The following is a 26871-nucleotide window of genomic DNA, read 5'->3' as shown; positions in this document are numbered from 1 at the left end:
AACAATTGAGCATAGAGAAACGAGTGAACTGGGATGCGATTGACGCAGCCCTGCGGTATTGGTGGCCGGATGAAAGGCGGGAGGTAAGTCGACAACTTCATTGGCTTTTGGGAATTTGTTGCGCCGCGGAGGTTCACGCGCACGGACCAGCAGACCTCTGGGATTTTCCGCTCAGCCTTCATCTCGGAATCGGACACTCTACCACACCTCCAGCTGCACCTCCGCATCACAGTGCAAGATGTTCAAGCCCTCGTCACCGTTATTCTCGGGTCTCCTCTGGTACGCTACCTCTTCCCTTCTCCGAACCCCCAAACCTCTCGACTACCATCCAGACTCCCCCCAAATTGATCACGGAACCCCCGAAGCCCCCATACCATCATACCTAAGACTCAAAGCTAACATTGCCTCTCTCCTCAGGAAAATCCCCTGGCGCATCTCGCAGCCCCAAAAAGCCCGCCAGCGCAAGCGTCTCCGCGCCGTCGACAGGGTAGTCGACACCCTGGCGACCGCCCTCCGCCGAAACGGCGAGACCACAAAGGCCGTCGAGCGATGGTACAGGGAGATGCCGCGGGAGGAGGAGATGCTGCCTCGTGACAAGTACACGCTTTTCGATAAGAAGGAGAAGACGTATCGGAAGGGGATTCATAGTAAGTTTGTGTTTTTGATGTTTTGTTGATATTGCTGCCGGGTCGGGTCGGGTTGGCTTTGGGGGGGGGGGTTCTTTTTTTATGATTGGCGCGTTCGATATTATTTGAACTTGGATCTGACGGTTTCTTTTCCCCGCTACTAGAATTGCCGAAGTGGACGAGAGTCAGCCAGCGCGTTAACCCCCCTGGTTTCTAAACGGTGTCGTTTCTCGTCTCGCCTTTTGTTCGATTTCGAAAGGCCTCAACATCGCATTTACTTCACCTACTATTTACCTACCAACCACTACGATACCTGCAATTCGAATTGCGAAAACACTGTATTATATGCCTCCACTACCGAACCGCCAGCTTTGGAGGAGACCCTGAGTAAAAGAAGGAACATACGAGGTTCATGGAGTTTTGGAATAGGAGTCGCTTCCTGTCTGCATTATGGAACTTGGCATTGCCCTGTTCTCAGTTTAGATGTTATAGCATTGAATGCTCACTTCATTTGTGTTCAGAAGACAACACTAGCACATCAATGTCACCATGTCAAGAATTCGAATACGCTGGCTCTGGAAACGAAGATTAATTGCGGTACAGTATCAGCAAATCTATTCGAGTGCAGGGGATTGTGCGTGTGATAAAGCCTGTGGAGTTAATTATTTTTTGCATATATACATTTTTATGACGGCTCGTCTGGAAACTCTATGCTCGCGTCCTCGCCATGGTTTGAGTCGGATGGGATGAACTTGGAAGCAGCTTGTCGGTAACAACGAGTGATGCCATAGGCAATTTCCTTCGCCCTCGTCCTGTTTATCCGGCCGTCATAAATTGCCTTGCGAATTCGATATCCGCGCTTGATTCTTTGCCAATCGTTCAGTGTCTCCTGCCACCCCGCTCCACCCTCGTAGTACTCTTCCCTTTGCCGAGCAGATAGGCTGACTCCTTGCGGTGGTCTCCGGAGGACCCAGCACGCTGGATCGATCTTCCCATCTGGTGGATCCTCGGCTGAGCTGTCGAACAATTCTATCCCTTCCATGATTGGCTTCTGCCCAGACGCCCTCCTATGCTGATTCACTGCGTCTCTCCATGAGTTGATTGCAGGGGCATGAGATCGCCGATGATTCACCTTGGGATACTTCGGGGTGGGAGTCGAGGTCGGCTCGGGGTAAGGTACGTTGAATCGTGGATCGCCCCAGCGCCGTCGCTTCTCAATGTTGACCCGAGATATTGGATCATAAACAATCCACGTCTCCCTGTTGAGCCAGTGATTTGCAAGGAGGGCGAAGTGAAATGGTCGTACACCCGGAGTGAGTTGATCAGAAATCCATGCCAGTTTCTGGTCCAGACTGTGTATCAACCGTACCTCCCAATTGCTCCAATCTTTCGCCCGGACTATGAAGTGCGGCATTCTTTTTCGGCGCAAACGTCTTCGCCTCTGACACTTCGGCTCCTTACTCTGCGCTTCAGGCTTCGTAGCTAAGTCTTGGGAGTCTGCTGCCGCATCTTCTTGCCAGGTTAAGAGCGTTGGACGATGGGGCCTGTGACCGCGCAACAGTGGTAACGAATGCCATTCTTTGCGTGCAACACCTTTTCCTGTGCATCGGCTTCCAGATATAGGTTTATCTGAACAATACTGTTGATCGCCACTAAGAACCAGATCGCTGACATCGGAAAAGGACGTCAACTTGGAACCCTGTCGGTACTGATGCGCCCGATCAAGAGCAGTACTTTCGAATGAGAGACTCCCGAGCATTGCAGACTTAGGGCTCCCTGGCGGAACCTTTGGTAGAGCATGAATGTCATTTCCTGTGCAGTTGAATGTCTCTAAGCCCATCCGAGCAGACCACACTTGGTACTGGCGTGAGCGACGGAATGCTAGCATAGCATCCGGCATAAGACCTTCGCTCCCAGGGTTTTTGCAGCTTGAGATTGCGCTTGAGCGTATCATTGGCTGCTTCGGAAAAGACTTAGGCTGTGATAGGCACGGCATAGAGAAGCTGTATGGAGATGATTGGCTTTGGTTGATAATGGGACGACTCAAACTCCGTGAGTACGGACACTTCGAGACAGGCGTGAAGGCTTTGCCATTGGAGGGCCCGGCATGTGAGCTTGTATCCAATTTGGCGAGAGAGGACATCTTGGCCCGCTGTCTCCGGGAAAACGCCGAGTGTGAGGGCATTACGCCAAAGCCTTCCTGTAGAGATGAACCTGTGCGTGTAGGCCCTCGAATAGGTGTCATTATCGGATGGGGAGCGTCAGACGGCGAGAGCGCCCCGCTTGCGAAGGGAGGAGAAGCCGTATGCAGGCGAGCAGTCGTCGAGGGACTGGGAATAGAGGGGCTCGTATGGTTATAAATGGCTTCTGCCATCGCGAGGTCGTACCATCTAGTCCACCTAGACACCACTGGCTTCCCTCTCTCTTGGTAGGTCCCAAGCTCCCTTTGCCCCGGCTCCCACCACACCCATTCATAGTCCGCTCTCGATGATCTCCAGAGGAACCAGCCGCCTATCTTCGCCATAAAGTTTCGGACAGCCCTCTTTCTGGCCTCGTGACGCTGAGCAGACACCCAACCGTACCAGGTTTTCGCGTAACGAGTTGATGTCTTGTTGCCACCTCCCAAAACCCTAGCCTTTGTAAAGAAGCGAAGGAATCGAGGAAACTTCCAAATAAGAACAGTAAGGATAAAGATGCCGACAGTCCCGACAAGGAGCTGCAGGAAAAGCTTGCGAGGGATAAACGATCTGGTCTGAGCAGATGGAACTGAAGGTACGATCGGTGATGGTTGATGGATCAGAGGCGTCGATGGAGGCTGGAAAGGGTAAGGTGCCATCTGATGAAGATAAAGTCACGCAATAAGGCAGGCATTCTGATAACAATAGAGAGGCTGGTGGTAGAACTGCTGGTCGGTGGCCTCTATTGTGTTGGTGAGGAGGTGGCTGTAGGGATGGTGTTGGATGAGCGCGGCGCAGAGGGCAGGAGGGCCTTCCTCCCGCGTGAACCCTCACTCTGCACAGCTCTTCGGGTGCTCGCACATGGCTCTTATGTCCGAGTATCTCCTCCTACTAATTGTAGCTTCCTCTTTTGAATCACCTACCGGCAGGATCTGGTAGGTACTCAGATTGTTACAGGTCCTGACTGGAGCGTGCTCAGGTGGTTTATCAGCCAGCATATCATTCACCAACCAGAAGAGATGTGAGGTCTTCAATGGCCACAATGGCCATGTCCGAAAGTGTGAACATTACCAAAGCTAGTCACCTGATTCTCCCTTCCAGCAATCGGAACAAAATGTCTTCTGTTATCGAGTCTTCTATCTCTCCCTCTCACACTCTCTTACCTCCACCCGTTCTTTGACCTGGGCTGCCACAGACCATTACACCGAATTGACCCGCAGATACTGCTACGCTTGTCGGACCAGAATCAGATGAACATCCCTCTCGGCGCTCAGCTCGTCAGCAGTCATTGCAACCCAATAAACTCCGATCAAGCTGCCGGATCCCAGCCTCCTGAGCAATGATATCAAAGACTAGGGGCTAGGCAGAAATGTATCGACAGAAGTACGATTCAGTCTTCATGACACCGCAAGGGCGTACGCTTGACCTCAACCTTAGGCCATTGGCAATGAGATTGGGTTCAACGTCATATGCGAGACTATCTCAGCCGCTATTGCGCTTTGGGAGTGATCCTACTCGTCGAAGAACAGTATAAACAATGCCGAGACTGGAGTAAAAGCTGTAGATTTGTTTCCAATCTCCATAGGTAGGGCTTCGGTGATTCCGAAATCCGGATATTGGCCAAACGTGCGGGACGGATGCACTTAACGGACGGACGGATGAATGGATGGAGTAGCTTCGGCGAAAATCCCTTGACGAACTCGAGGCTGAGGACTGTCAGCCACAATCTTTCAATAGAAGATTCCCGGAGCATGGCCGATCTTCACCGAAGGATGCGATCTGTGAAGATACGGACAGGCCCCTCGTGGAAGTGGGCACTGGATCTGCAAATCGTGCTGATCCCGAAACCCGGGGCTCCACATATGGCAATTTGGAACACCAACGGCATTCGGGCGTGATGGCCTGGCCGCTGGGCACTAAATGGGGCAGTCAAAAGTGCCTTGTCACTCTTGGAAGGTTTGTAGGTCTCAAGGCCCGTACAAAAATGGTAATGACGGCTAAATCATGGTCTTCCGAGGTATCAGGATTGCGTTTCAGTGGCCCTAGGGGTCTAGCTCCTGTCAGTCAACCACACCGCCACTTTCTTATGTATACTTTGGCAAAGCACCGCCGCCTGATGTGGCTGGTTCGACTTTCAGAAGTATATGTGATCGGCATGGTTTGCTTGTTTTACTCAAACAATCGGAGTTCGTTCAGCACATGAGGCTGACTTTTCTCGTTACCGAGGCTCCGAGGAGTAAATAGCTACGCCGAGTGCTAACAGGGATCGTCGATCGATCATGCATTACATTGCAGGAGCTGTTGATGGCATCCAGGCTATTATGCTAACAGCAAACAGGCATGTACGTCGTTGAACACCAGAAAGCGTGTCGAGTTGCGAAAAGGCAGAAGTTGCGAAAAGGCAGACAATGTACGGCACTCATTTACCACCATAGGTATGGTATGCGAAGTTATCTGAGGATACCCCATAGCCTTTGCTTCGAAGGGCAAATAAGCAACTATGCCCCAGCGTGCTAACGAAGCCTTCGCTTCTCCACCGCAGGGTCTGCTAGAGAGTACTCTCCAGCTAAGCCACACGAAGCAACAACTGAGATAAACAGAGGCGCAGGGTCATCGAGCTGATGTCGTACCCCGAGGTCCCCGACTCCCGATTCTCGAAAGACAAAATCCGGATGACCGATCCACCTATGATGAGAGGTGTGCGCCACATCGATGCGGCTACTTTCTCGTGGCTCAAGCAAGGCAGTGCAGGGATAGCCCTGTCATATCACGATTTGGCTTGCCTCAGACTCTACTTTCGCCAAACTTTTCTTCTCCAGGCTCCGTGCTTCTCCCAAGACCTCAAGGTTTGTCTTCAATTTGTCATGATGTCATTGCCTGCCTTATCTCCGGTTATCACCCGCCGGGGGCTCATCATACCAATAGCTCGAGGCTTGGAGACGCGGGATGATTCTGAACTCTAATGAGTATTGCTCATTTATAATCTGACGAATTAGGCAATAACCGCGAGGAACAGGAATCCAGTGCGGATAACGCTACTATCCCCAACTAATTGACTGTGATTATTCTACCTGGAAGATGCGCTCTTCAGTTGCCGAGAAAGTGAATGCGCCTAGACCTCACCTCAACCATGCGACAAAAACTGCATAGCCGGTGCGACGCTCTGCCGATTGTCGGGGACTTTATCATGGTCGTTAGGATAAACACTCCTGCAACATATCATTCGTTACAATACATATCGTTGGCGGATGAAGTTTCCGAATGATATGTAATGCAAATTCCCAGATCTCGGCTTCTGACTCGCTCGACGCTTTGACAAATGCCGTTGAGTTCACGCGCGCAGAATAGGCCACGCGCACATTCAGCCTACAACGTCATATTATGAACGGGGGGAGCCGCTTGACCGGATGAGGCGGAAAAACAGCCGGCATACGCCAAGCTGCTCTGGACTGAGGAATCAAGGGAAACTATAGAGAGCGAAAAAAGCAATTCTACAAATCATTGATGGCCCGCTGGCCTGTTTGTACCACCAAGCTAGCCTCACTCCAGGTGACTAGACACTGGATTGCTAGCCAAGGGCCAGAACAAGCGATTCTAATATCCAAAATGTGGCGACTTGGATCTCGATATCTGATTATTCTCGCGAGTTTCAATCCTTCAATAGCGATTGCTGCCTGACCATCGCGCACACTACAGTTGTGTCGCCCTAACTTGCTCGGACCAGCCGATCTGCTAATTCCATCTGTTTCTTCCTGCAGATGTTCCAAGCTAAAGCTTTTCCTCTTGCGGTGGCGAATGTCAACATTTCCTATTCCTCGGTTCAGGAGGGTTCGACATGGTGATGTTGAAGAAACGCGGGAGCTTATCCAGCGGGAACCTTCTTCATTTCACAAAACCTGAATCATGACGAGTTTCTGTTTCACAAAATCTCTGCTACATAAGACAGCCAGCGCCTCTTTGTTCTCGACATCGTATTTTGCTGGCTCGTCTGACAGCAATCCTGAACCTCAAAAACACTTGCAAACACGAAAAAGTTGCAACAGAGATACCCTACATCAATAATGGTGCTTCAAAATTCAGGCTCTGCAGTTGCTAGTTCCAGCAGGGAATATAGCATCAGTTTCGCACTACAGCCTCCTACATCAGTCGGTCCAGGTGTTGCCTTTACTCTCCCGGTCATCGTGACAGTCCGGCCCGTCGGTGCTGCAAACAGCGACCTCCAACAACTAGGTGCGAGTGCATCACTTCGAGATGAGACCGGAGCTAGTTCTACAGTCCGTCTCGCCGGCACGACTTCCTCTTCTGTGCGCAGCCGGGCAGGAAATGGCCCAAGCGGATACGCTCGCTTTGATCGACTCACCATCGCCAGTCCGGGAAAGTACAAGTTACGAATAACGTTGGTAGCCAATACATTCGGTGGGGTGAAAGTCAAGGAGTTCGTGGAGTCGGCGGTCATTCAAGTCCATTCGGGAGCAGCAGCGTCCCAGCGTCCAAGTATGTGACCACCTTCTTCGCCGAGGGGCAAAAGTACCCCTCCGGAAGTAATTTCCGGACCCTGGTCGCTAACAGGTGTTCACACTAGCGCCAACCCAAATTGCGAAGCTACAATCCCTGATCCCCGAAAACATCGATATATCACAAGCAGATATTACAGCCTGGCAGCGAGCATGATTCATTATTTGTCAACTTGTTCCTGACATCCCACGTTTCTTGTCCGGCCACTATCCTTCCCATTCCCATGCAATGCGTCTTGTTTCCATCCCCTATGATTGGATTTCTTACCCCACGCTATTGATATGCTTTTTATTTTTGAACTCTGAATGAAAATTAGCGTAGCAATTATCAGCAGTTTCCTGTTTTATCGAGAAAAGGGCGCCACTTTGGGCCCGTGACACCTGCACATATGATCGAAGATCACTATTAACATGAAGCAACCCCTTGGACTTTGAGGATACTTGGCGTTGGGAATTTGCACTTTGCACCAATTTCGTGATGACCTCAATGTCATTTCAGGCCCTTTACTTTCCAAGCTGCTCTCATTGTATATTACTCAAGATGTGCCCCCCGGGGCACTTCGTCCCGCATCCCCACGCCGTCGTCCTTATCACCATTCAGTGAACATAATACTACCCTGCGATTGACAAACTTGCTAGTTGAAGACCCTAAAGTTTCCATATAGGACCTCCCTCTTTTGTCACTTCGGTGACTTAGCTATTTTTGTCTCGATGATACCTAACCAAGGACTAAGAGTCGGCCATAGTCATGAGTCTATGATGGGGACCATCGACATTGGGAGCGATATGAATGTTTCTCTCCATTAGTCAACATAGAAAATAATACAAGACCATGACATCCGTTGCTCTGCATACAGATGCCGCCGTTCTGTTTTTGTGCGTATATATTTTATGTCATAAAATGGAGCGCACAACTGACGGTGCCTTCCCCTCCGCCCGCCTCAATCCAGAACAACCGTTAACTACAGGAATGAAGCCAGACCCTAAATTGATCCATCATTTACTCGGTAGGTTGTTTCTTCTCTTTGTTGCCTAAGTGCCTGGAGTGGGTGTTTGTGGACCTTCGGGACGGGATGGTCTTCGGACTTCTTTCTATATATAGTGAACCGTTCGTACAGAGGCAAGGGAGCAAAGTTATCTCTAGTTTTCTAACATGAGAAGTTTCTGGAAAGTAAAGAGAAAAAGAGGTTTATTGATTCCGCGGCACTTCATCCGTCGTGAGGTTGTGTTTCTTGAGCACTACTGGCCGTATTTTGTATATGCCAGCCGGATGACTGCTTGGAATTGATGCTGAAGTGGTACTGATGATTTACTACGTATATACCAAAGTTGGGAAAGAAGAATAGGCTACGCTGATATGAGGCTACGAACAAGTTTAGAGGGCGGTTATAAGCCAATGAATGGAGCAGAAAACGAGAGTCTCATTTCTAGCATCTGTGTATAGAATATGGAAAGTGAAGGGAAACAGCCATATCCACATAAACCGAGGGCTTTGAAGTCTCTTACGCGGATGGTGTCTTTTCGGAACGGGAATGTTCCCCAAAGCTCGGAGCAAGTCGCGAGCTCATCTGATGCCAAATTGCATCTCTCCTCATCCGAAGTGACTGATGGGTGGATTTGATCGACCGAGAAGGCTGGCTGACTGGCGGTGGTGAGATATTGGAGACAATTCTCTCTCATTGATTGACCGTGCATTCCGTAACGCAAGTTATCAAGCTATTGTAAACGGAGCGTCATGTAGATCATCGATTGATAAATTCTTTGTTGGCGATGGGTTTTGGTTCGATGCAGTTCATCCCTTCTTCTGCTGACGCAGCCAGTCGACGCCGTCGCGAACAGTGTCGCGGACGCTGAATCCACCGAACAGCCAGTAGTTCGAGTGTCGGCCGTAGTGGTAGACGGTGTTATCGTAGCGACGACGACTCTCGGTACTGGTTCGGGAGTTGTTGGAGCCCGAACGGGTCATCTGGACTGGGCTCTCGGTGCGATGGAGACGGTTCTCGTTCGAAGAGGGGAACGAGTCGCGGGCAGTAGACGAACGAGACATTTTTGGAGATATTGAGTTGCGGCCGACGAGCTTGTTGATTGGCTTGATTTGAGGTTGAGATTGTTTACTCGCAGTGGTTGAAGTTGAAAATATAGTAGAGCTTAAGATAGGTCGTTGAATAGTTTGGTTTGTGGTCACTGATTGAAAGTTGAAGGTACCACTCATCGATGAAGGAAGAATAAGGATAAAGTTCTGAGGAAAAGACCGTGCAGACAAAGGGATTTGGCCCGATATTTATGCTTCCCTCGCAGACGACCTTCCCTCGCGATTGACGTCTTGGACGAGAAACACCCCGGGCAATCGGTTCGTAAGAACCTCAAAATAGCGGAGAGATGCTCGTAGGGCAGGCGCCAGCGTTCCTCATTGGCGAATTACCCTATCGGCGCGCACCATCAAGACGAGATAGGAAGGCAAGAGCCCGCAAGACGGTCAGGCAGCGACGAATCGGACATTGCCAGCGCGCCTGCGAGGGCCCATCGGTAGGGTTTAGTCGCCTTAGGGCGAGTTCTTGTCTTTGCTGGGTCGATGGTAGCCAATAATGTTCGCGTGAGGAATCTGCCCCATGTCGCCGGGCTCACGCTAGAATGTCTGCTGCAGTTTTGGCCCCATGATGACCGCATGTTGACCGCTTCTGCCTGGGCGCCTGGCTGCACTTCTCAGCCGTTTCAGCCGCTTTCTGAGGCTTTCCTGTCGGTGAGTTTGGACCATCTGGACCGTGGTCTATCATGCAGCAGTCAGTTCATGGCTATGAAGACCCGATGAGCAGAACTGATCCAGCTGAACGAGGGGTGAGCAAAGAAAACCCGTCTCTGCTGCAGGGAAGTCGATGAAGAACTGAGTCATCAGGCTCGTTTGCTTTCATTGGCTGACTAGCTGAGTCACATCACATGTTCTGGCGACCGTGACTTCTTCCGCGGGGATGACTTCAGTCGGGCTAAACAACTACTCTCTTGGCCCCAGACAATCTCGCAAATCGCTTGCCATAATTGATCTCCAGTTTCTCACGAGTTTTGCCCAAAGCGCATCCCGGGGACGATGTCTCGGCAAAGTCGGCACGTGTACCTCTTGCAAAAGGCAGCTAGCTCGCCCCGACACAAGAGCCTCCGCGGGCCCATCCACGTGGAGAGTTGGATACAACGAATGCACTTTCATGTTCTTGGATTCAGAGAAAGCATTTTTGATTCGAAACTATTGACAAACGCCTCGCGTCTAGAATATGCAGTCTCGATGATGCGACAGAAAAAGCAGATGAGCAACGAGTATCTGACCCCGGTATGCGCTTTTCAGTCCATACGCCGGATTATGCTCTATAAACACCCATGCGAGAATAATGCAGAATGAAGCAGAACGATAAAATCAGACGCAGAAAACCCACACGTTGCAGAACTCAAAACAACAACCTAATTATTCCTCCTGCAACGTCCACAAATTCTCGCTCGGCTGTTTCCACGCCCGCGGTCGCTCCGAGTGACAACGCCGATGGTTTCTTTCGATGCTCAATCGGCTTCGTTCGTCCCCTCGAGGCCGTCCCCTCTCCTTGGGCGTAATCGGTTGTGCGGAAAGTCGATGGATCCAGTACGGAAGCAAGATGGTTTCTCCCACAGACATCGTCGTGGGTAAGAGGAAAAGCGATCGAGCCCTGTCTAGGGGCGGCTGCATCATCTTGCGAAGAGAAATGGTGCCAGCGCTGCGCTGGGTCTGCCGCGATGCCTCTTTGGAAGGGTGCCAAAGCCGATGTGAACGTGATGACTCTGAACGAATGATCCCGGCAGATGTGGCATCATCCTCGAACAGATCTTCGGACTCGATTGGAGCTAGAAACTGATTTTCCAACTCCCTTTCTAGTTCGTCGGCAGGCTCAGTCACCGTGATGCTTGGGAAGTTGCGTCGTTCTCGGAGGTGCATACCTGAGCCGCAGTACGGCCAGGAGTGGCGTCTCTTATGATTGAAACGTGGCATCTTGATCAGGATGAACTGTATTGTCCCAGAACCAATCTTAGCGTGCGAGCAGGGGTGTATTTAAGCGATATGCACGTCACCCGGGCTGAGTCAAAAGTGGAAAAGAGCTCCAGGCACCTGCAGAAACCGGTCAGTACGTGGCAAGAATAGCTCCGATTGCATCACCCTGCACAGCTTCCAGCCAACTCCAGCAAGCAAAGCGAACCGAACCAAAGCTTCGTATTTGACTTTGCAGGCAACGAATAAGCAATGCAGTGCAAGGCGGATGGACCGATTATAAACATAAAGCATTTAGCTTCTTAGCATGGGTCAGGCGGTCTATATGTGGAGGGCGCACGCGCTCAGAAACCTGCGCAGCTCCCTCGCCCAGATGACTGTCTGGGGCATCATGTAAGACACGGGTAACACGCATGGTCGAGCTTGACTCTAACCGAGCGAGCTCCATCAGTTGCCTATTAGGTAAAAGTATCAAGGACAAAATGAGTCATGAAGATAATGAGCATGCCTTATTTTACTGCTGACTATCCAAGTTTCTTCCTCTCCAGGCATTTGCCTAATCGGGATCCCACCCTCTGACTTCAAGTATCCGATCTTAGCCACTTCAGCCTAGCCAGCGGATGTCCGCCCCGATACCTGGGCACTAACGTGGTACGTACATACTAGCATGGACACCCCTCATGCACGATGCATCGAACACCCTGTCCCCAGCAAAGCTTATCTGTGGATTCCCTGCAGGTCTCACACCCCAGCCTCCCCGACTCTACCTCAAATCCCATCCTTGAATTTAGGAAGACATTCCGATAATCATTGTCGTCTCAATCGATTTTCCATATGCTATTCACTCTAGAGTGGTACACAAGCAAAGCAAGCGGCCTGGTAAAGTAGATCCCTAGATATTTCTGCCAGGTAACCGCCGCGTGTGGTAGTTGTAGTATAGATATCAAGTTCCCATTTCAGCCAACCAAACAATGTCATCCACGACTCTGGGTGGGAGAAAAACCGGTTTCTCGAGAAAAGTCGCACCGGGCCGATGCAACGCCACAGGGACAGCCCATCTGCTTGATTTCTGGTCAGTTCTGCGGGTCTCGTGGTGTAGTATGGTGGGAGTGTGGTGGGGCGTGGGGCGCATATATGCTGTGATCCATGCAGCGCTACCTCATGTACCTAATATACCTCACAAGTGACCGTTTCCCCCAGCAGCTGGTGCAGAAGTATGAGTTCGTCAGATTAGACTATATTAGTCAACTGAGGTAAAAGGTAAACCTGGGTTCCGTCAATGTAGATCAGAGTTCAGTAGATCGAATTTTATCTGTACAATCCCAAGGTTCTATCCCCGCCGTGCTCGTCCATATCTAGTGGCGGGCACGAGGTGCAAACCTACCTACCACCCGACGGTACTAACCTTATCCACAAACTACATAGTAAGCGCCGGGCTTCGTGAGAATGGTGCCTGCACCATGTAGCCACCGTGGCAACTACTGTTCCCAGAGTGGATTATCCTTTCTATTCCCGCGAAAGTTATCATAGATCTACTGTAGTTCTACTATAAATCTATTGTTAATCTTCTTGGGCACGGACTTGCTTCTGGCAGCCTGGCTCTAATGGGTTAAAGAGTCAACGACAGGGAGAAGTCGTCCCAGTCAAGTTTGAGCTCGATCTCGATCTGACCCGCAGCGAGCGCCACCAAGTCCCGCAATCCCTGAATCCTCTATGCAACGGCCACCCGACAAGACATAAGCGAGAAAGCCCTGTTGGTATTTTTCGACATACGGTCAATTAATCACTTCATCTCGGTATGCGGAGCTTGACGATGCTGCGGCGGTTACACTGGGTAGGCGCCCGCGGAGGTAACCGAGCGTTTGGCAGACGCGGCGGCATGGTGGGAGATTGATTGGGTTGATTTTTGGATGAGGTTTAGATGGAAGTCATGGATCGATACTCTTTTCTGCTGCCATTTTGGCTGCATTTGCAATATTGTTTGCTATCAGTAAGAACTACATTATTATGTACATCTCGGGGAAATACCAGGATGAGACAAAATTCGACTGTAAAACTCGTTGGTCGAGACAATTGATCTGTTGCATGTCCTTGCTGAGCACTGACTAGCAGCGTAAGGGTCTGTTGGACTAGGCTTACTTGGTCTAGTTTCTCGCGGAATATACATAGATAGACAGTACTGCCCATGTCCCATCAACCTTGTCTGCTTAGTTAGGACCCCAGACTTGACCGTCAAGCTCGCCCGAGTAATACGAGTGATTATTTGTATAGAGTAGATCTTATCTAGCTAGGAGCTAAGCCGTATTTCCACTTTGTCTGGTTCTCTCCATCGAGCGCGGCGATGAAGTCATCTCGGTCTATTGAATGAGTGACGGTCAGTCAGCAACAGATTCCTCTGTCAACAATAAGAGCACCCACCCTTCGCAATCCCGAAAGAGATCCCGATCAGTCAACTACTCTTTGCCATTTTTGTATCCTTGGGGCTTGCTGATGTTATGGCTGCTAAATTGAGAATTGTGCCGCGCCTTCACCCTGTCAGTCTTTATTGCGGAGCATAAAAGGGACTTGACGCACCTTGAGCAACCACCAGACAGCAACCCTGAGCCAGTCTCTTGTACTCATTTGTTGCATATGCTCCTTAGAGGTTATTTTGTGGCCCATAACGAAGGTTTCGCAACTGTTGGTCACGCAATTGGAGCTCATGAATCTGCCGGAAAGCGCTTGCAGGGGGGTTGGGGCGCCCTGAATCAATCCATGGGGCTCAGAGAAATTACCAATTTGGACCCGGGGGAATACCCATTGTGGACGCTCCCCACAAGGGTCGGACTTGGGGAAAGTAAGTTACGCCCATATGTTTTTGTCCCGAGAGTGGCAAGACTGTTCAGCGTAGATGCCCCCGGAGCCGAGCTAGGCGACCGTCTGATTGTGAAAGGGCTAGAGGTAGACCCCTTGAAGTAAACAGAAAGCTGTGAACTAGAAGACACTGAGTCATGACGATGTACTCCTGTGACGGTCGCAGGTTGTTCCATACCTTGCTATTTCGCTTGGTCTACCGTCTCAGCTTCCTACCCGGCATCAAGCTCGACAGGCTCTTTGGATATTGAGCGGGCCGGGAAATTAAGTACCTCATTCGAAGAACTGAAGGGATGCGAAGGAAAGAGGAGGACTCTGTTCCCGATCTACTAACCATTAGACCTCCAAGCCTTTGGTCAGAGGACCTACACACAATAGAAATTGTCTACCCTGGAGAGCTCTGCCAACTCACCTGCCAGTAGAGCTCATCATCAAACGTAAGTCTGCGGAGTGGGCATTTTTTGGCCTTCAGATCCTCCATTTGCTCTTGCTGTGTGTCCCATTCAATCTGTGTAGGCGCATAAGGCTTGTAGGATCTGATAGAAGGAAGCGAGTTCCGTCACGAGATGTCGAAAGCCATCAGATGCGTCCCCGGAGATGACGTATTATGAGTGGTACACGACCAAACATAGCCTCTTGAGAAAAGAAAAGTCGAAATTGGTCTTGGGTGGCATGGCGAGAGTTTCTTTGTCCGAGCGACAGGCATGAGCCGAAAAGAGCCTAGGGCAGGGTCGACCAAGAACACCGCCGGAGGCTCTTTGGGCTCATAGTAGCTCTCATGGACAAAGGTCACACAAGAGCCGTGATGATCTCAGACAGCTGTAGTGTTGGAGGTTGTTGTGGTTGAGAGGGCGGTGGCCGACTTGGAGGGAAGGAGGGGAAGGCTAGGGAATCCGCAGAAGAGGGGTGCCGTAGTCACGTAGAGTAGCCAGGACGGAAGATATGACAGACTTTGGGGAAGAAATCGGAGAGGCGAGTTGCGGGGAGAATAAAGAGAGGAAGACTCAACTTGAAGGCGTCGCTTGGCAGGTCATACAATGCCACCACTCTCGCATGCTCGAGAAAAGCACCGCGAGCAGAGCCTCGTTCCAAGTGGCCGATGGCAGCCTCTAAATACTCTCCAGAGACTTCACCTCTCTGGTCAATACAAGCAGCTCCACGAGCCTCTTAGGCGCTCCGGGTGGGATGGTAGCCGGAGGCAACGACTAGACACACCCCCGTGAGAATTCCAACTCTGCTCTTTGTCTTACAATCTTTGCGCTCACCATACAGCTAGTAAGCAGAGCATGTCGGCGTCAGCACCAGCCGAGCTCCCTTCGTGGCCGAATACTGGTGAGGCCGCATACAACTCCAGAGATCATGACATGTGCCTGATGGCCTTTCAAGATGCGCGGGAACGGTCCGTGGACGATTGGAAGGCACTTATCAAGAAGACGGACTCTCAACTGGGGTTGACTGCCATTCATCAGCCTGCCAGATATATCTTAGGGGTCATCGAGGCTACTTGGAATGGATAGATTCCGGGAGAGGAATATCGGAAGCCCTGGAGATCTTAGCTCCTGCGGTTGTATTTGGGTTCTCTTTGCCTCAATCTCGCCTCGGTGCAGTGCCAATTATACTGCCATCCAGGGGACCATCTCTGCTTAATTATTGACAGATCAGGGTAGCTTAGCCGGTTAGTGTATTGGTGGTCACAGGGATCGCATGTTGAAGGCTCTGGTCGATTATCTTGCCCTATCTGCTGGGCGCCTGCAAGAGGACGTGCTGTTTCTGCTCTTGATGAAATGTCCTCCGTAGCGTCTGCTACAGTCGGCACTTTCCTGTATCACCCTTCTGCTCATAAGTTATCTACAAACATGGCTGTATCAAAGTATTCCCAGTCCACGGCCTTATACTATTCAGAATTGGCCATGTCCGGCGCGTACCCCTTCGCCGTGAGCTTGGCTATTAGAAGGTCTGCCCACTCATAGCGACCATCACCATCAACACCAGACAGGTAAAACCCCGCGCTCTTGTGAGGCTTCAAAGCCACCCAGAACCTCGGATAAACCCAGCCGATTCCCAATCCAGGACCGCGTTGATCTTGCCTTCCTCTAAGATCAAAATGTTTGTTGGTCCAAGGTCCGCATGATAGTAGTGGAACTTATCAGTAGCAGGGGGGCTCTTGGATTTGGATATCCTTTGCAGATATCTTTCGAATGTGTCTGTCGACATTGGCCCAAGGAGCTGGGGTTTCCAAGATGGATGCGAGCTATGAGCTTCCGCACTCAAGTATGGTTCCAGAACGCCCCAGCCTGTAGCCGATTGAAGTCGATTAGAAGTGATATTTGCAAGATCAACGCAATACTGCGCAACGGTATTGGCTATGTGATTCTTAATTTCCGAAGAAAGAGAAATCCACACTCGGTCTAGCGTGTTTCCTTCAACGCGTCTGAGAATCAAGAATGTCCGACTCAACTTCTCGTCCACCCACGCGTAGATAACGTCAGGGACCGGAATATGAGGCGCATGATCCTTGACAAAGGCCAGTGTATCGCTTTCGATCTCCATTCCAGCAGTCCATGTTTGACCTTGCATATTGCGCCGGATCCAATGTGCCACACTGCAGATCCAGTGCCGGCTTTGTGAGAAAGGAATCCCAGTGACGGCTCCGATGAGGAGAGTTCGCTATCGTCGGAGATAGGGCAGAAGATGCCTTCTGTGTCCGCCCAGCTGGCCAGACCCTCGGTACTCTCGCCGCTCGATATCTTTCTACACAGAATTATGGACCCCATTTTATATGTGTTAGGGCCCCTCCCCGAGACGGAATGCTCGACTGGGGGATCAGCTGGGCTGTAACTAGTCAACAGGGCATCTTCGAAACAGGCGGGGTTGCTCGTACCAGAACATTTTGCGGTGGGAATTTGATTCTTTAGAAGGGATAGGAGAAGACCAGGCAGCTTGAGAGCTTCAAGGAGAGAGACGAAGATAGAAATGGAACGAAGAAGCGGTGAGGGAGCGTCGTCTCTGATCTTAGGTGTCACTGAACGTCTGGAGCTGGCTAGGTAGTGGCAATTCATGTCTAGACAGCGGAAATGCCAGTTATTTAGATCGATACCGGGTTATCAATGGAGTGATTTGGGTTGGGTCGGGATGAGAGGTGACCGGGTTGGCGCCTTTTAGCTTCGTGATGTGGTTGGTCCTGTTTTATGGCATTCACGACATTGATATGAGTAGCACAGAATCCACATGTTTTGCTCTGCTCTTGAAGCTTCCCACGGGCCCATGGCTCCTGTTGTTATAGAGACCTTAACTTGCGGCTGATATCTTTTCTGTCACTTGCAGAGTGTCGGTGGAGTGGGGAGCACCTAACCCACCAAAAACGAGCCCTGTCAACAAGATCTTTGCAATATCCTGATAGGGCTTTTAGCGAAGTCTTGCTTATACTACAGAGTTTAATTAAACCAAAAATAGCGAGACTTTTATCATAGCCTCAACGCTACCAAATCAAATCTTATACTTTGGAGTTCATTAAATAAATTATGTTGATATGAAAATTCGTGCGGTAATGCATTCTCCTTGGGCGCCAAACCCTATACTTATGCGTAAACATGGAATCATGACAACATTAAAGAGAAATGCGCCAATATCACAGCATCAACAGTCCAATTCCATTTGAGATGGCCAGCCAACTACACCAACAACGATTGCAGAGACCCGGGCGGGGGCACTGGAGTTTAGGTACCGGGTCAATATACTAGTGCATGATAACGAAGATATCGCTGTGGCTATAAATACTACCAAAGTCAAGATCAACAAAAGAGGCAAGACAAAAGCGCAGCTCCTCAAGAAAAACATCCCTAGCAATGTCCCGTAGGTATAGTCACCGATTAACCTCCTCTGCTCTAACAAACCCGGACGGATTCCCCTGGGGATGATAAACCACCCCCTTAATATTCTGATCACGATCAGTGGTAGTACAGGTGAATTCCGGACTAATCTGTGTTCTCTGCCCATTGAAATCCTGGAACACCTTGCCCTTTGTATTCTGCTGGTCATACGGCCATGATTTGGCGGGGTACTCGTATAGACTGCGCTCCCCCTTAAAGTGACCCTCTGTGTCGTTGTATCTCCTTGGTTAGCGCTTGTTGTTTCATTTTCGGCTTTCCTCATCCCCCGGCGTCTTCGGGGCAACCGTAGGCATCGATCGGCTGTTGAAATTATGGGACAAATAAAATATCAAGGCCACCTGGTCCGTGCCGGGGACACTCACTGGAGACCTTTCCAAACCAACTGGCTAAGGTCCGCGACGCTGGCCATGAGCTGTACATGACCTTTCCCTTTCGTCCCTCCTATACCAATTCATATCGTGGTTAGCAAGAGCAGTGCCCTCCATGGCTACACCCACGAATTCGTCTCAACCCTGAGTGTCTAGCAACAGCGCGCCGTATTAACCCGCTCAATCGAGACAACGACAAAGTTTACGGGCAAGAAGCCCAAAGGGTTGGTCCGCCCCCTGCTGGTCAGCATCCAGCGAAACTGTATCCTTCCTCGAAGAATTCGGCATCGAATACGATCGCTCCTTCATGCACCAGGACGGCCAACTCTACTACCTCCCCGACGGAAAAGGAAATTACATCTCGACAAACGTATCAAGCGGCACATCATCCTGAATGACTCCCATGACTGCCTTCAAGAAGAGCAACGTCGTCTGTGTCCCGGCGAATATGCATCTAGACGACTTACCGCCCTTCGTGCCGTCCTTGAATCGAATGAACACAGTCGGTTATGTGGATACGTACTCGGTTGAGCGGTGCTGGAAAGATATCTTCACCTTTCTGTATAAATAGTACAACCATTTTTGTGTTTTCGATGAGTATCCATCCGCAGGTTAGTGCGAAGCCACAGATCATGTTGATGCATGAGCGTCATCGAGTGGATTAATGGGCATGAGGGGTTGAATGGTGTACCATGGAGGCTATGGTTAAGGGGTTTAAGAGGAGAGGTTGGAGGGGGCTACGGTAGAGGATGGAGTATAGAGTTTCATATGCTATGTCTGTTTGAACTTGATATTATATGTAGAGTCTCTAGTTCTCGTTCTATAACTTGGATTATTGCACCCGCATATCGCCAGAACTAATGATAAGGTTTTGAGCTTGATGTCCTGCGCATTACTCGAAGCCTCGATATAAATTTGTAGTCGAGTGATTGTAGCTGTACGCCTAGGGCTTGTGGAAAGGTGGATAGACTGATAGGGAAGCAGCGATGTGAATAATAACCACCCCAGCGCAACATGGACCAGCAGTCTTCAATTTCCTCCTATTGACCTATACCACCGGTATTTCCACCCCTGCTCTATTATATGCAAGGGAGGGGCCAAAACACTTTCAGCGCTGTTTGAATATTCGGGCTGTCCTCAGGTAGGTAGCGCTCGGAACACCTAGGTCGTTCATCTCAACATGGTCACTTTACTGTCAAGCGCTACGAGAATTAAGCTCCGGCGCCTCGATATCTCGCAGGAGTGTTATTAAAGAATGGAACAATGGCGCTGCAAATTCTGCGGTGCGAGCAAACGAGCTTCCACGCTTACATGTCTTGCAACTGCTAAGTTGGCATTATATCTTATCAATTCGACTTGGGGCTCGGGGTAACTAAGACTTCCATGGGTGTGACCGATACGCTATACATGAGATTCCCCGGAGTATTGCTCATCCTTGGGCTCATAGTTATCATGCGCAAACCCCGCGGGGTAATCGGTAAATGCGACGATGCGCGCAGGTATGAGTATGAGGGGAGAGCTTCGGACCAGGCCCGGGGGCGACGGGCCAAAGCGACGGGTGGAGGTGATAGGCTGTGGGGCATATAGATATGATGGCATTATCTGGGTTTGGTGAGGAGAGGGGTTGTCCAAATTACTCCAACATAAAATCTACCGTCCCTGGATCCAACTTACCCATTTCTCCGCAGGGGTTGGAATGCCGTGTGCATAGGTTATCTCTCGTCCTTGGGTTTATTGCGCCTGCTTTTCTAACTCCGAGTTCTCTATCTACGGTGCCGCTCTGGGGTTCCCGACCCTCGTCTCCAACAAACCTACCGCAAGATTGATTGTGACAGGGCCAATCTCGACGTTTCCAGTCCAGAAGCACATGAGACCCGCGATGCTGGTAGTTAACTGCTCTGGGTCACCACGCGAGGTATGTCCCGATATCCCTTTCAGCATAATAGTACTCGTCCTGGAGATAAGGCATCATTCGAGTTCACTCGGATGGACCAAGCAGCACTATCGCGCATGTCCACGCTGAGCACTCCTTGATCACAGATCGGATACCAACATGGCGCTGCGGCGGCCGCACAGATGGCACGATCCATCGACTTCTACGCGTCCCTGTTTCAGAAAGCGAGCTCTTTGTCCTGGGACAATGTTCTCTCATTCGCAGAGCCTTTCGCGGAGAAAATTAGGACGGTTTGGCCGGCATACTATGAGGAAATGGAGGGTAAGCATTGTCGCCTTGTCTTATCGGAGCACAAATTGAGTTGACTGACTCTGTTTTCTGATCATCGTTGACGTCCGAAAAGGCATGGCCGAGGGATCCGGCCACTCTGTACTAGATATCATTGCGCTCAACGTCCGCACCGAGATCGCATTCGGGGCTTTTAGCGACGGGTGTACTTCGTTGGCATGGCATACGGAGAAGCATAGCTTCCTCGCTCAGAACTGGGATGTGAGTCGATCCACAACTAGAAGCCCATGGTCAGCTCAATTGACAGGTCCAGTGGCAACCCGCCCAAAAGGAGAACCTCATAATCATCGAGATTGAGCAGCCCGCCAAACCAACAATCAAAATGGTCACTGAGGCCGGCATCATCGGGAAAATCGGCTTGAATTCTGCTGGCGTCGGGGTTTGTCTCAATGCGATACGCGCAAAGGGTGTTGACAGCACTCGACTCCCCGTCCACCTTGCACTTCGAATGGCACTCGAGAGCTCTTCAGCGAAAGAGGCGGTCCATTTACTCAAAGACGAGTGCGGCGTAGCCTCCTCAGCGCACATCCTCATCGCCGACGCGGCGGAGTCAATGGGGTGCGAGTTCACATCCAAAACAAGCGCCGTGCTTACGCCCGACCATAAACGTCGAGTCATAAATTCGAATAATCTCCTCCTTAACCACCCCGGCGTGATAGATACGGCGTGGCTGAAGGACTCGCCGTTCCGCGTGCAGCGCGTGCTGGAGTTGACTGATAACATCGTCAGGCAAGGAGGGCCAAGCTGGAGAGGTGTTCAGGGAATATTTGAAGATAAGGCCAATGCGCCTACGGCGATTTGTCGGACTGCAGAAATTCAGACCCTGTTTAATATTGTGATGGATTTGAAGACGCCTAAGGCGGTCGTGAGGATGGGAATTCCTGGGAAAGATGAGGAGGTTGTTGAGTTGCGATTTTGATAGATACAATACGTTCTTAGCCGGAGACAAAGGGGCCTGATACGATGGCATTGAACAATGGGATTGACTGTGCAGAGTATCTTATCAAGAACTTGAAGAAGTCAAGTTCCTGCAAGAGAGAGGAGGAACAACATTCAGAGGGCGCCGATCCACCCATGGTATCGTCAATGTACATGCCTGAGGCCACTAACTAACGCGTAACTACAGGATCCTCAGGGGTCCTCTCCGCGTTCATCTTGAACGTTCCACTCTTGACCAAACCTCCTCCAGAGGGCGCATTCAATTCCCTCCCCCCCATCGGTATCCAATACAATCTACACGCCGCGCCATAACAAACCAAAACCTCCCTCCTCGCGACGCCCCGCGTCCTCAAACGCAAGCCCAAAATGTCCACACCAATACCCCCGACCCCGTTCACGTTGGACACCCCAACAGCCCTCTGCATAACCTTCGCCCTCTCTTTCATGCCAATCGCTTACATCCTCGGCAACGCCTTAATCCCCTCCACCCAAATCCGAAACCGCTACCTCTTCTACTGGCACGCCTACGACGCCTTAACGCACCTATTCATCGAGGGGTCCTTCCTGTACGAGTGTTTCGCGTCGTACGCTACCCTCCCAGCCGGCGTTACGAGTAATAAGCCTGCGTTCTTGGGGATCAAAGAGCGGGTTTATGGCGCTGCGCATGGGTCTCTCCCCTCCGCGAGGCTGTGGCAGGAGTATGCGAAGGCGGATGCGAGGTGGGCGGTTGCGGATGAGACGGTTGTCGCGTTGGAGATTCTGACTGTCTTTTTGGGCGGGCCGGCGGCTGTGTATGTTTGTTATCTTTTGTGGAAGTCGAGTCAGCCGGCCGGTTCGTCTAGGTCGTCGAGTTCGACCAGCAAAATCTCAGCAAAAGGCACCTCAAAAGCAAAACTCTGGCTCGTCTGCACCTCTCTCGCGACGGCTGAGCTGTACGGGGGCTTCATGACGTTTGCGCCGGAGTGGTTGACGGGTTCGACGCAACTCGATACCAGTAATGTCGTGTATCTGTGGTTTTATTTGTTCTTTTTCAATACCCTTTGGGTGTTTATTCCTGTCTGGGTGCTGTATGAGGCTGTGAAGGAGGTTAAGAGGGCGTTTGTTCTTGCGGAGGGGGTTGAGGGGACTAATGGCAATGGGAAGAGCAAGAGTAAGACGAAGTGACGGTTTTGGAGTTTGAGGAGGTTGATAGGGAGGGGATATTCGAGGGGTAAATAGGTGCTTGATCTTGATTAGGGTCTATACATATTGTCCATTGAATCTGTATGAGAGTTTGAGTCCCCCTATCGCGGAGTTAATATCCGATACCTGTAATATATGCTTTATATCCCCGTATCTACACCTCCCAAGCCCTGGGATCAGATCGCAGGCTTAATCCCATACCGCTCATACGGAAAGTCCACTAAAGACGGGAGTATCTCGCCCAGACCATCGCCCAGCTTCCCCGGCTTCCCATTCCCAGCACTCTGCAACCTCTCCGTCGCCATCTCATTCGCCTCTTGCTCAGCCACTGACTTCTCCCCCTCTTTATGCTCCCCCGTCAAACCAGCAAGCACCTCCGCCTCTCTCCCCTGATAAGCCTCCAACAACCCCGGGTGCGGCGCCCAGATAACCCTCATGCCCGCTCGTCGTCCCGCCTCAACACCGGGAACCGCATCCTCAAAAACAAGACACTCCTCCGGCGTAATCTCCTTCTCACCCTTCTCGCGGAGGCCCGCATTAATCGTCTCAAGAGCCAGGAGATAGATATCAGGAAGCGGCTTGCCCCTCCCCTTCCCAATTCGCGGATCGTCACCGAGAACGCGCTGCGATTCAGGGAAGAGAGAGAAGAGACCCGGGAGGTGGTCGGTTTTCAGGTGGTAGTTCCGCTTGTGACTAGATGTCGCGAGCGCGATGTGCACGGGGTTCGAGGTATTCTGGGTCGAGACGAGCTTTGCGAGGAGTGTTTCCACGCCTGGCAGGGGCTTGGTTGTTGGGAATCGTTCGGCTTGGAGGGCCGAAACGCGAGTTAGGTACTCGTCGTGCGAGATAGGGAGTTGGGCCCATTCGTGGAAGATTTTAGCGGCCTGGTTGTTGTAGCACTGTTAGTATGCGTGCTACTGGGCTGTTTGACGGGCAGGTGGGAGCGGGGTAGGTAGGTGAGGGATTCATTCAGGAACAAGAGCATACCTCTGGTTGTGGTCGGCCTTGAAGCTGGGCTTTGATGGACCATGGTAGGTCAGGTTTGCCGAACGAGTGAAGGATCTCATTTGTGACGAGGGTGTACAGGTCTTCGGAGTCTATTAGGAGGCCGTCCATGTCGAAGAGGCATGCCCGCACGGGCGGCAGGCTGGTGCATTGTTAGATAAAGAGTAGGAAGACGAACCAAGGGACATACTCAGTTCTGACGCCTGCCATGGTGTTGAATTGAGGAGTACGTGATGACAAGGTAGAGGAAAAGACAAGGACGGTTGCAGGAATTGAGTCAGGACTCAGCTCTGTTCCCTGCCCCCAACGGCTGCCAGGCCAGATGGGGATAGCTTATCAGTTATCGGCGATAGCGATATCTGCCTCAGGCCACAAAGATAACTTTCTGGCATCGACATCTTCTCCGATCCATCCCCGCAGCATCTCGCAATCCAACCTGCAAAACTCTCAGGAATTATGTCTTCCCATACGCCCGACAAGGGCAAAACCCCAAATGCCGATACCGCATCAGACACAGAAGAAGAAGATATCTTCCACGACGCCCGCTTCCCCGTCGAAGAAGAAGCAGTTCGTTCCATTCCCCTTACCCCCCCTTCTCCACCAACCCTACTCTCCAAAAACTATCTAACTCCCTCTCCCGTTTCCCAGCGCCTCCTCTCCGAGTCCCAATCCCTAAAAGCCGAGGCAAATGCACTCTACTCCGCCTCCTCCTACGACCAAGCAATCTCCACCTACGACCGCGCCATCGCCTCATGCCCCATCTACCTGGACTACGAGATCGCCGTTGTGCGCAGTAATATGGCCGCGTGTTACCTGAAGCTCGAGGACTGGAAGGCTGCTGTTGATAGTGCCAGTGCTTGTATTGAGGGGTTGGATCGGGTTGTTTCTCCGGCTGGGACGAAGACTGAAGAGGGATCGGATGCCCATGCCCAGAAGGCGGAGGACGCAGTTGGCGATGCAGCTGTTGTGGAGATATCTGGGGATGATGAGGTATCGGAGGAGGAACAGCTGCGGAAGGTTAAAGAGAGTGATGAGCGGAAGCGGGATGTCCTAAGGATTCGGGCAAAGGCTTTGATGCGGCGGGCGAGGGCGAAGACCGAGTTAGGCGGCTGGGGGAATCTTCAGGGTGCGGAGGAAGACTACAAGATCCTGGCGGCTATGGAGAATCTCTCTCTTGATGATAGGAAGATCGTCCAGAAGGCGTTGCGGGAGCTTCCGGTGAGGATAGGGAAGGCGCGGGAGGTTGAGATGGGGGAGATGATGGGCAAGCTGAAAGATGCAAGTCGCCTTTTTCCGCGCTTTACGATGTATCCGGCTAACAGATGCAGTTGGGCAACGGTATTCTCAAGCCGTTTGGGCTTTCGACGGATAACTTCAATTTTGTCCAGGACCCAAAGACGGGCGGGTATAGTGTCAATTTTTCTTCATAGCGTTCCTGGCCTTGGGTGGGGTTTTGACATATGATATCCTTCGAATCATTATAATAGATATTGCATTCTTGACTTTCTAAGGAGCAATGCGCATTGAACTACAACGTGCTGCCGGATTCTGGTACTGACTATCTAGTTGTAGATCTTGGCCAATAACCCTGGCATAATCTCCAGGTCCTTCGGCTTATAGGTATACCTCCCATCATCCGAGATCTTGGCCTCCTGTCGACGTCTCTGCTGCTGCGTTTGGCGAACCTTAACCCATTCCTTAGTAGTCAGATGCTTGCCGACATCCGTAAACACATTACCCGTCTTGCCTAGTCTCTGCAACAACGGACTGTTCTCAATTGGGTCAAGAACAACATGGTTATTCGGGCGGGCGAAGGAAAGAACGCCCAATCGATCAATACCAGTCTGATCCGATGGCGGAGCGTGGACACGGTGGATGCTCGATTTGATCAAGCCGCCAGTTAGGGCTGTGAGGGCGTCGCAGGCGTTGATCGTGATTGTGCCGTCCTGGGGACGGACCCACTTCCACTGGTTCTCGGAGCTGAGGATTTGTAGGGCTGCGACGGGCTGCCGGAAGAGGAGGGTGACTATTCCTAGGTCGGTGTGTCCAGGGCTGTAAAGATCACCGATGAGCTTGTTTTCCTCGGCGCTGCGTGCGGCGTAGTGCATGTAGCGGTGGTCTTCGCCTTCGGTGTCGTATTGGTGGTCGCGGACGAGCTGGTCCTCGTCTGGGAGTTCGAGGAGGATCGCGAAGAGACGGAGGAGTTTCTCGACGACTTCTGTGCGGCATTTGCGGCTGAAAGCTTCGACCTCAGCAATGTGGGCTGCGAGGATTTCGGGCTGCTTGCGGTGGTGGTGGCCGTCGAACTTGGGGATGTTGTAGACTTGGACGTTGTCCCTGATGCCATTGCCGAGGCTGCACCCTCGTCAGTATCGAGAATATCATTCTTATGATTTAGTACCTTACATGCGATGTCCGGCTGGGCGGTATCCGTTATATTCGCCTCTGTCTAGGCCGGTTGAGCTGTGGTGCTTGAGGCGCTCCTCAAGGGGGAGGGCATAGAATTCCCGGCCCAGGGCGAATTGGCGGTCAATCTCATCCTGGGTGATGTTGGAGTTCTTGACATAGAAGAAGCCTACTTTCTATCATAGTCTACAGCACTAACTACATTAAGCTGGTACTTACCGACGTTCGTCACAGCATGGTTCAGCTGCCGGACCAGTTCTTCTTGGCCGCCGGGTTGATCGAACTTGCTTAGGTCAATTGTGACTAACTCGGCCCAGTCAACTGATGCAATTAGCCATTGATAGAATCTTCAGCTAATTTAATGTAAATACTCACGGTCTTCCTTGGTCTCAGGGACCTGCTCGTAGCGCGGGATGTCACAGGTGGCCATGGCTAGCAGTAGGCTTCGATACTACAACTTCAATCCAGAACTGTAGTCTGATCGGATCTAAGCTCGGTCTTCCTACACGTAGCTATATATGACTCGCATCGTACCACTGTACCCCGCATCCTCGAGGCCAGTATAGTAGACTGATTATCAATCGAGCACGTCATCCGCGCAACACAATGCCCAGCTGCAAGCCTTACTCGACGTGAATAATACAGCGCCGCTCTGATTGCCTACTC

At 51.2% G+C, this 26871-nt stretch overlaps 12 protein-coding genes across 12 annotated transcripts; 6 read left to right on the top strand and 6 right to left on the bottom strand.

The window, feature by feature from the left end:
• Positions 1–191: 191 nt before the first annotated feature.
• On the top strand, positions 192–941 carry BDV17DRAFT_106078 (mitochondrial ribosomal protein L31-domain-containing protein). Its single transcript, XM_073753770.1, has 3 exons — positions 192–279; positions 418–647; positions 791–941. The coding sequence occupies exons 1-3, from the start codon at positions 239–241 to the stop codon at positions 841–843; spliced, it is 324 nt and encodes a 107-aa protein (XP_073620123.1). The 5' UTR covers positions 192–238; the 3' UTR covers positions 844–941.
• BDV17DRAFT_251526 (uncharacterized protein) lies at positions 717–3410 on the bottom strand. Its single transcript, XM_073756434.1, has one exon. It carries the CDS (start codon positions 3148–3150, stop codon positions 1312–1314), a length of 1839 nt encoding a protein of 612 aa, XP_073620122.1. The 5' UTR covers positions 3151–3410; the 3' UTR covers positions 717–1311.
• A 3454-nt stretch (positions 3411–6864) lies between these two features.
• Positions 6865–7474, top strand: BDV17DRAFT_286962 (uncharacterized protein; the record flags this gene model as incomplete). The annotated part of the gene is made up of 2 exons (XM_073761054.1): positions 6865–7297; positions 7386–7474. 2 exons carry the CDS (start codon positions 6865–6867, stop codon positions 7472–7474), a joined length of 522 nt encoding a protein of 173 aa, XP_073620121.1.
• Positions 7475–8718: 1244 nt separating this feature from the next.
• Positions 8719–10108, bottom strand: BDV17DRAFT_251521 (uncharacterized protein). The gene has a single exon (XM_073756433.1). The coding sequence runs from the start codon at positions 9527–9529 to the stop codon at positions 9110–9112; it is 420 nt and encodes a 139-aa protein (XP_073620120.1). The 5' UTR covers positions 9530–10108; the 3' UTR covers positions 8719–9109.
• Positions 10109–10736: 628 nt separating this feature from the next.
• Positions 10737–11639, bottom strand: BDV17DRAFT_106002 (uncharacterized protein). The gene is made up of 2 exons (XM_073753769.1): positions 11489–11639; positions 10737–11440 (listed from the first exon to the last, which is right to left on the bottom strand). The coding sequence occupies exon 2, from the start codon at positions 11321–11323 to the stop codon at positions 10769–10771; it is 555 nt and encodes a 184-aa protein (XP_073620119.1). The 5' UTR covers positions 11324–11440; positions 11489–11639; the 3' UTR covers positions 10737–10768.
• A 3667-nt stretch (positions 11640–15306) lies between these two features.
• Positions 15307–15770, top strand: BDV17DRAFT_251513 (uncharacterized protein). Its single transcript, XM_073756432.1, has one exon. The coding sequence runs from the start codon at positions 15460–15462 to the stop codon at positions 15688–15690; it is 231 nt and encodes a 76-aa protein (XP_073620118.1). The 5' UTR covers positions 15307–15459; the 3' UTR covers positions 15691–15770.
• A 425-nt stretch (positions 15771–16195) lies between these two features.
• On the bottom strand, positions 16196–16750 carry BDV17DRAFT_286960 (uncharacterized protein; the record flags this gene model as incomplete). Its single annotated transcript, XM_073761053.1, has 1 exon — positions 16196–16750. The coding sequence occupies one exon, from the start codon at positions 16748–16750 to the stop codon at positions 16196–16198; it is 555 nt and encodes a 184-aa protein (XP_073620117.1).
• Positions 16751–20089: 3339 nt separating this feature from the next.
• BDV17DRAFT_251512 (putative acyl-CoA:6-aminopenicillanic-acid-acyltransferase) lies at positions 20090–21667 on the top strand. Its single transcript, XM_073756431.1, has 4 exons — positions 20090–20346; positions 20472–20646; positions 20729–20874; positions 20927–21667. Exons 1-4 carry the CDS (start codon positions 20299–20301, stop codon positions 21590–21592), a joined length of 1035 nt encoding a protein of 344 aa, XP_073620116.1. The 5' UTR covers positions 20090–20298; the 3' UTR covers positions 21593–21667.
• Positions 21668–21842: 175 nt separating this feature from the next.
• Positions 21843–22882, top strand: BDV17DRAFT_251509 (EXPERA domain-containing protein). The gene has a single exon (XM_073756430.1). It carries the CDS (start codon positions 21979–21981, stop codon positions 22774–22776), a length of 798 nt encoding a protein of 265 aa, XP_073620115.1. The 5' UTR covers positions 21843–21978; the 3' UTR covers positions 22777–22882.
• Positions 22883–24176, bottom strand: BDV17DRAFT_251508 (haloacid dehalogenase superfamily protein). The gene is made up of 3 exons (XM_073756429.1): positions 23990–24176; positions 23782–23941; positions 22883–23678 (listed from the first exon to the last, which is right to left on the bottom strand). The coding sequence occupies exons 1-3, from the start codon at positions 24007–24009 to the stop codon at positions 22971–22973; spliced, it is 888 nt and encodes a 295-aa protein (XP_073620114.1). The 5' UTR covers positions 24010–24176; the 3' UTR covers positions 22883–22970.
• BDV17DRAFT_251504 (uncharacterized protein) lies at positions 24177–25328 on the top strand. The gene is made up of 3 exons (XM_073756428.1): positions 24177–24366; positions 24448–25077; positions 25128–25328. Exons 1-3 carry the CDS (start codon positions 24256–24258, stop codon positions 25227–25229), a joined length of 843 nt encoding a protein of 280 aa, XP_073620113.1. The 5' UTR covers positions 24177–24255; the 3' UTR covers positions 25230–25328.
• On the bottom strand, positions 25296–26635 carry BDV17DRAFT_298862 (uncharacterized protein; the record flags this gene model as incomplete). The annotated part of the gene is made up of 4 exons (XM_073763789.1): positions 25296–26154; positions 26206–26374; positions 26425–26526; positions 26581–26635. 4 exons carry the CDS (start codon positions 26633–26635, stop codon positions 25362–25364), a joined length of 1119 nt encoding a protein of 372 aa, XP_073620112.1. The 3' UTR covers positions 25296–25361.
• Between the last annotated feature and the right edge of the window lie 236 nt (positions 26636–26871).

The sequence above is a fragment of the Aspergillus undulatus genome, assembly GCF_047715775.1.
Source record: "Aspergillus undulatus strain CBS 261.88 unplaced genomic scaffold BDV17scaffold_3, whole genome shotgun sequence".
NCBI classification, from domain to species: domain Eukaryota; kingdom Fungi; phylum Ascomycota; class Eurotiomycetes; order Eurotiales; family Aspergillaceae; genus Aspergillus; species Aspergillus undulatus.
The sequence above is the reverse complement of the archived record's forward strand: the minus strand, read 5'-3'. Positions and strand labels throughout refer to the sequence as shown.

What these genes read in the sequence shown, in the direction of transcription:
- BDV17DRAFT_106078 (XM_073753770.1), top strand. Translation starts at nt 239, where the DNA reads ATGTTCAAGCCCTCGTCACCGTTATTCTCGGGTCTCCTCTG. An exon ending in TTATTCTCGGGTCTCCTCTG is followed by an intron (nt 280 to 417) that starts GTACGCTACCTC and finishes CTCTCTCCTCAG; the next exon opens with GAAAATCCCCTGGCGCATCT. An exon ending in GTATCGGAAGGGGATTCATA is followed by an intron (nt 648 to 790) that starts GTAAGTTTGTGT and finishes CCCCGCTACTAG; the next exon opens with AATTGCCGAAGTGGACGAGA.
- BDV17DRAFT_251526 (XM_073756434.1), bottom strand. Translation starts at nt 3,150, where the DNA reads ATGGCGAAGATAGGCGGCTGGTTCCTCTGGAGATCATCGAGAGCGGAC.
- BDV17DRAFT_251521 (XM_073756433.1), bottom strand. Translation starts at nt 9,529, where the DNA reads ATGAGTGGTACCTTCAACTTTCAATCAGTGACCACAAACCAAACTATT.
- BDV17DRAFT_106002 (XM_073753769.1), bottom strand. Translation starts at nt 11,323, where the DNA reads ATGCCACGTTTCAATCATAAGAGACGCCACTCCTGGCCGTACTGCGGC.
- BDV17DRAFT_251513 (XM_073756432.1), top strand. Translation starts at nt 15,460, where the DNA reads ATGTCGGCGTCAGCACCAGCCGAGCTCCCTTCGTGGCCGAATACTGGT.
- BDV17DRAFT_251512 (XM_073756431.1), top strand. Translation starts at nt 20,299, where the DNA reads ATGAGACCCGCGATGCTGGTAGTTAACTGCTCTGGGTCACCACGCGAG. An exon ending in GCTCTGGGTCACCACGCGAG is followed by an intron (nt 20,347 to 20,471) that starts GTATGTCCCGAT and finishes CCTTGATCACAG; the next exon opens with ATCGGATACCAACATGGCGC. An exon ending in ATACTATGAGGAAATGGAGG is followed by an intron (nt 20,647 to 20,728) that starts GTAAGCATTGTC and finishes ACGTCCGAAAAG; the next exon opens with GCATGGCCGAGGGATCCGGC.
- BDV17DRAFT_251509 (XM_073756430.1), top strand. Translation starts at nt 21,979, where the DNA reads ATGTCCACACCAATACCCCCGACCCCGTTCACGTTGGACACCCCAACA.
- BDV17DRAFT_251508 (XM_073756429.1), bottom strand. Translation starts at nt 24,009, where the DNA reads ATGGCAGGCGTCAGAACTGA. An exon ending in ATGGCAGGCGTCAGAACTGA is followed by an intron (nt 23,942 to 23,989) that starts GTATGTCCCTTG and finishes ACAATGCACCAG; the next exon opens with CCTGCCGCCCGTGCGGGCAT. An exon ending in AAGGCCGACCACAACCAGAG is followed by an intron (nt 23,679 to 23,781) that starts GTATGCTCTTGT and finishes TACAACAACCAG; the next exon opens with GCCGCTAAAATCTTCCACGA.
- BDV17DRAFT_251504 (XM_073756428.1), top strand. Translation starts at nt 24,256, where the DNA reads ATGTCTTCCCATACGCCCGACAAGGGCAAAACCCCAAATGCCGATACC. An exon ending in TCCCCGTCGAAGAAGAAGCA is followed by an intron (nt 24,367 to 24,447) that starts GTTCGTTCCATT and finishes CCCGTTTCCCAG; the next exon opens with CGCCTCCTCTCCGAGTCCCA. An exon ending in TGATGGGCAAGCTGAAAGAT is followed by an intron (nt 25,078 to 25,127) that starts GCAAGTCGCCTT and finishes TAACAGATGCAG; the next exon opens with TTGGGCAACGGTATTCTCAA.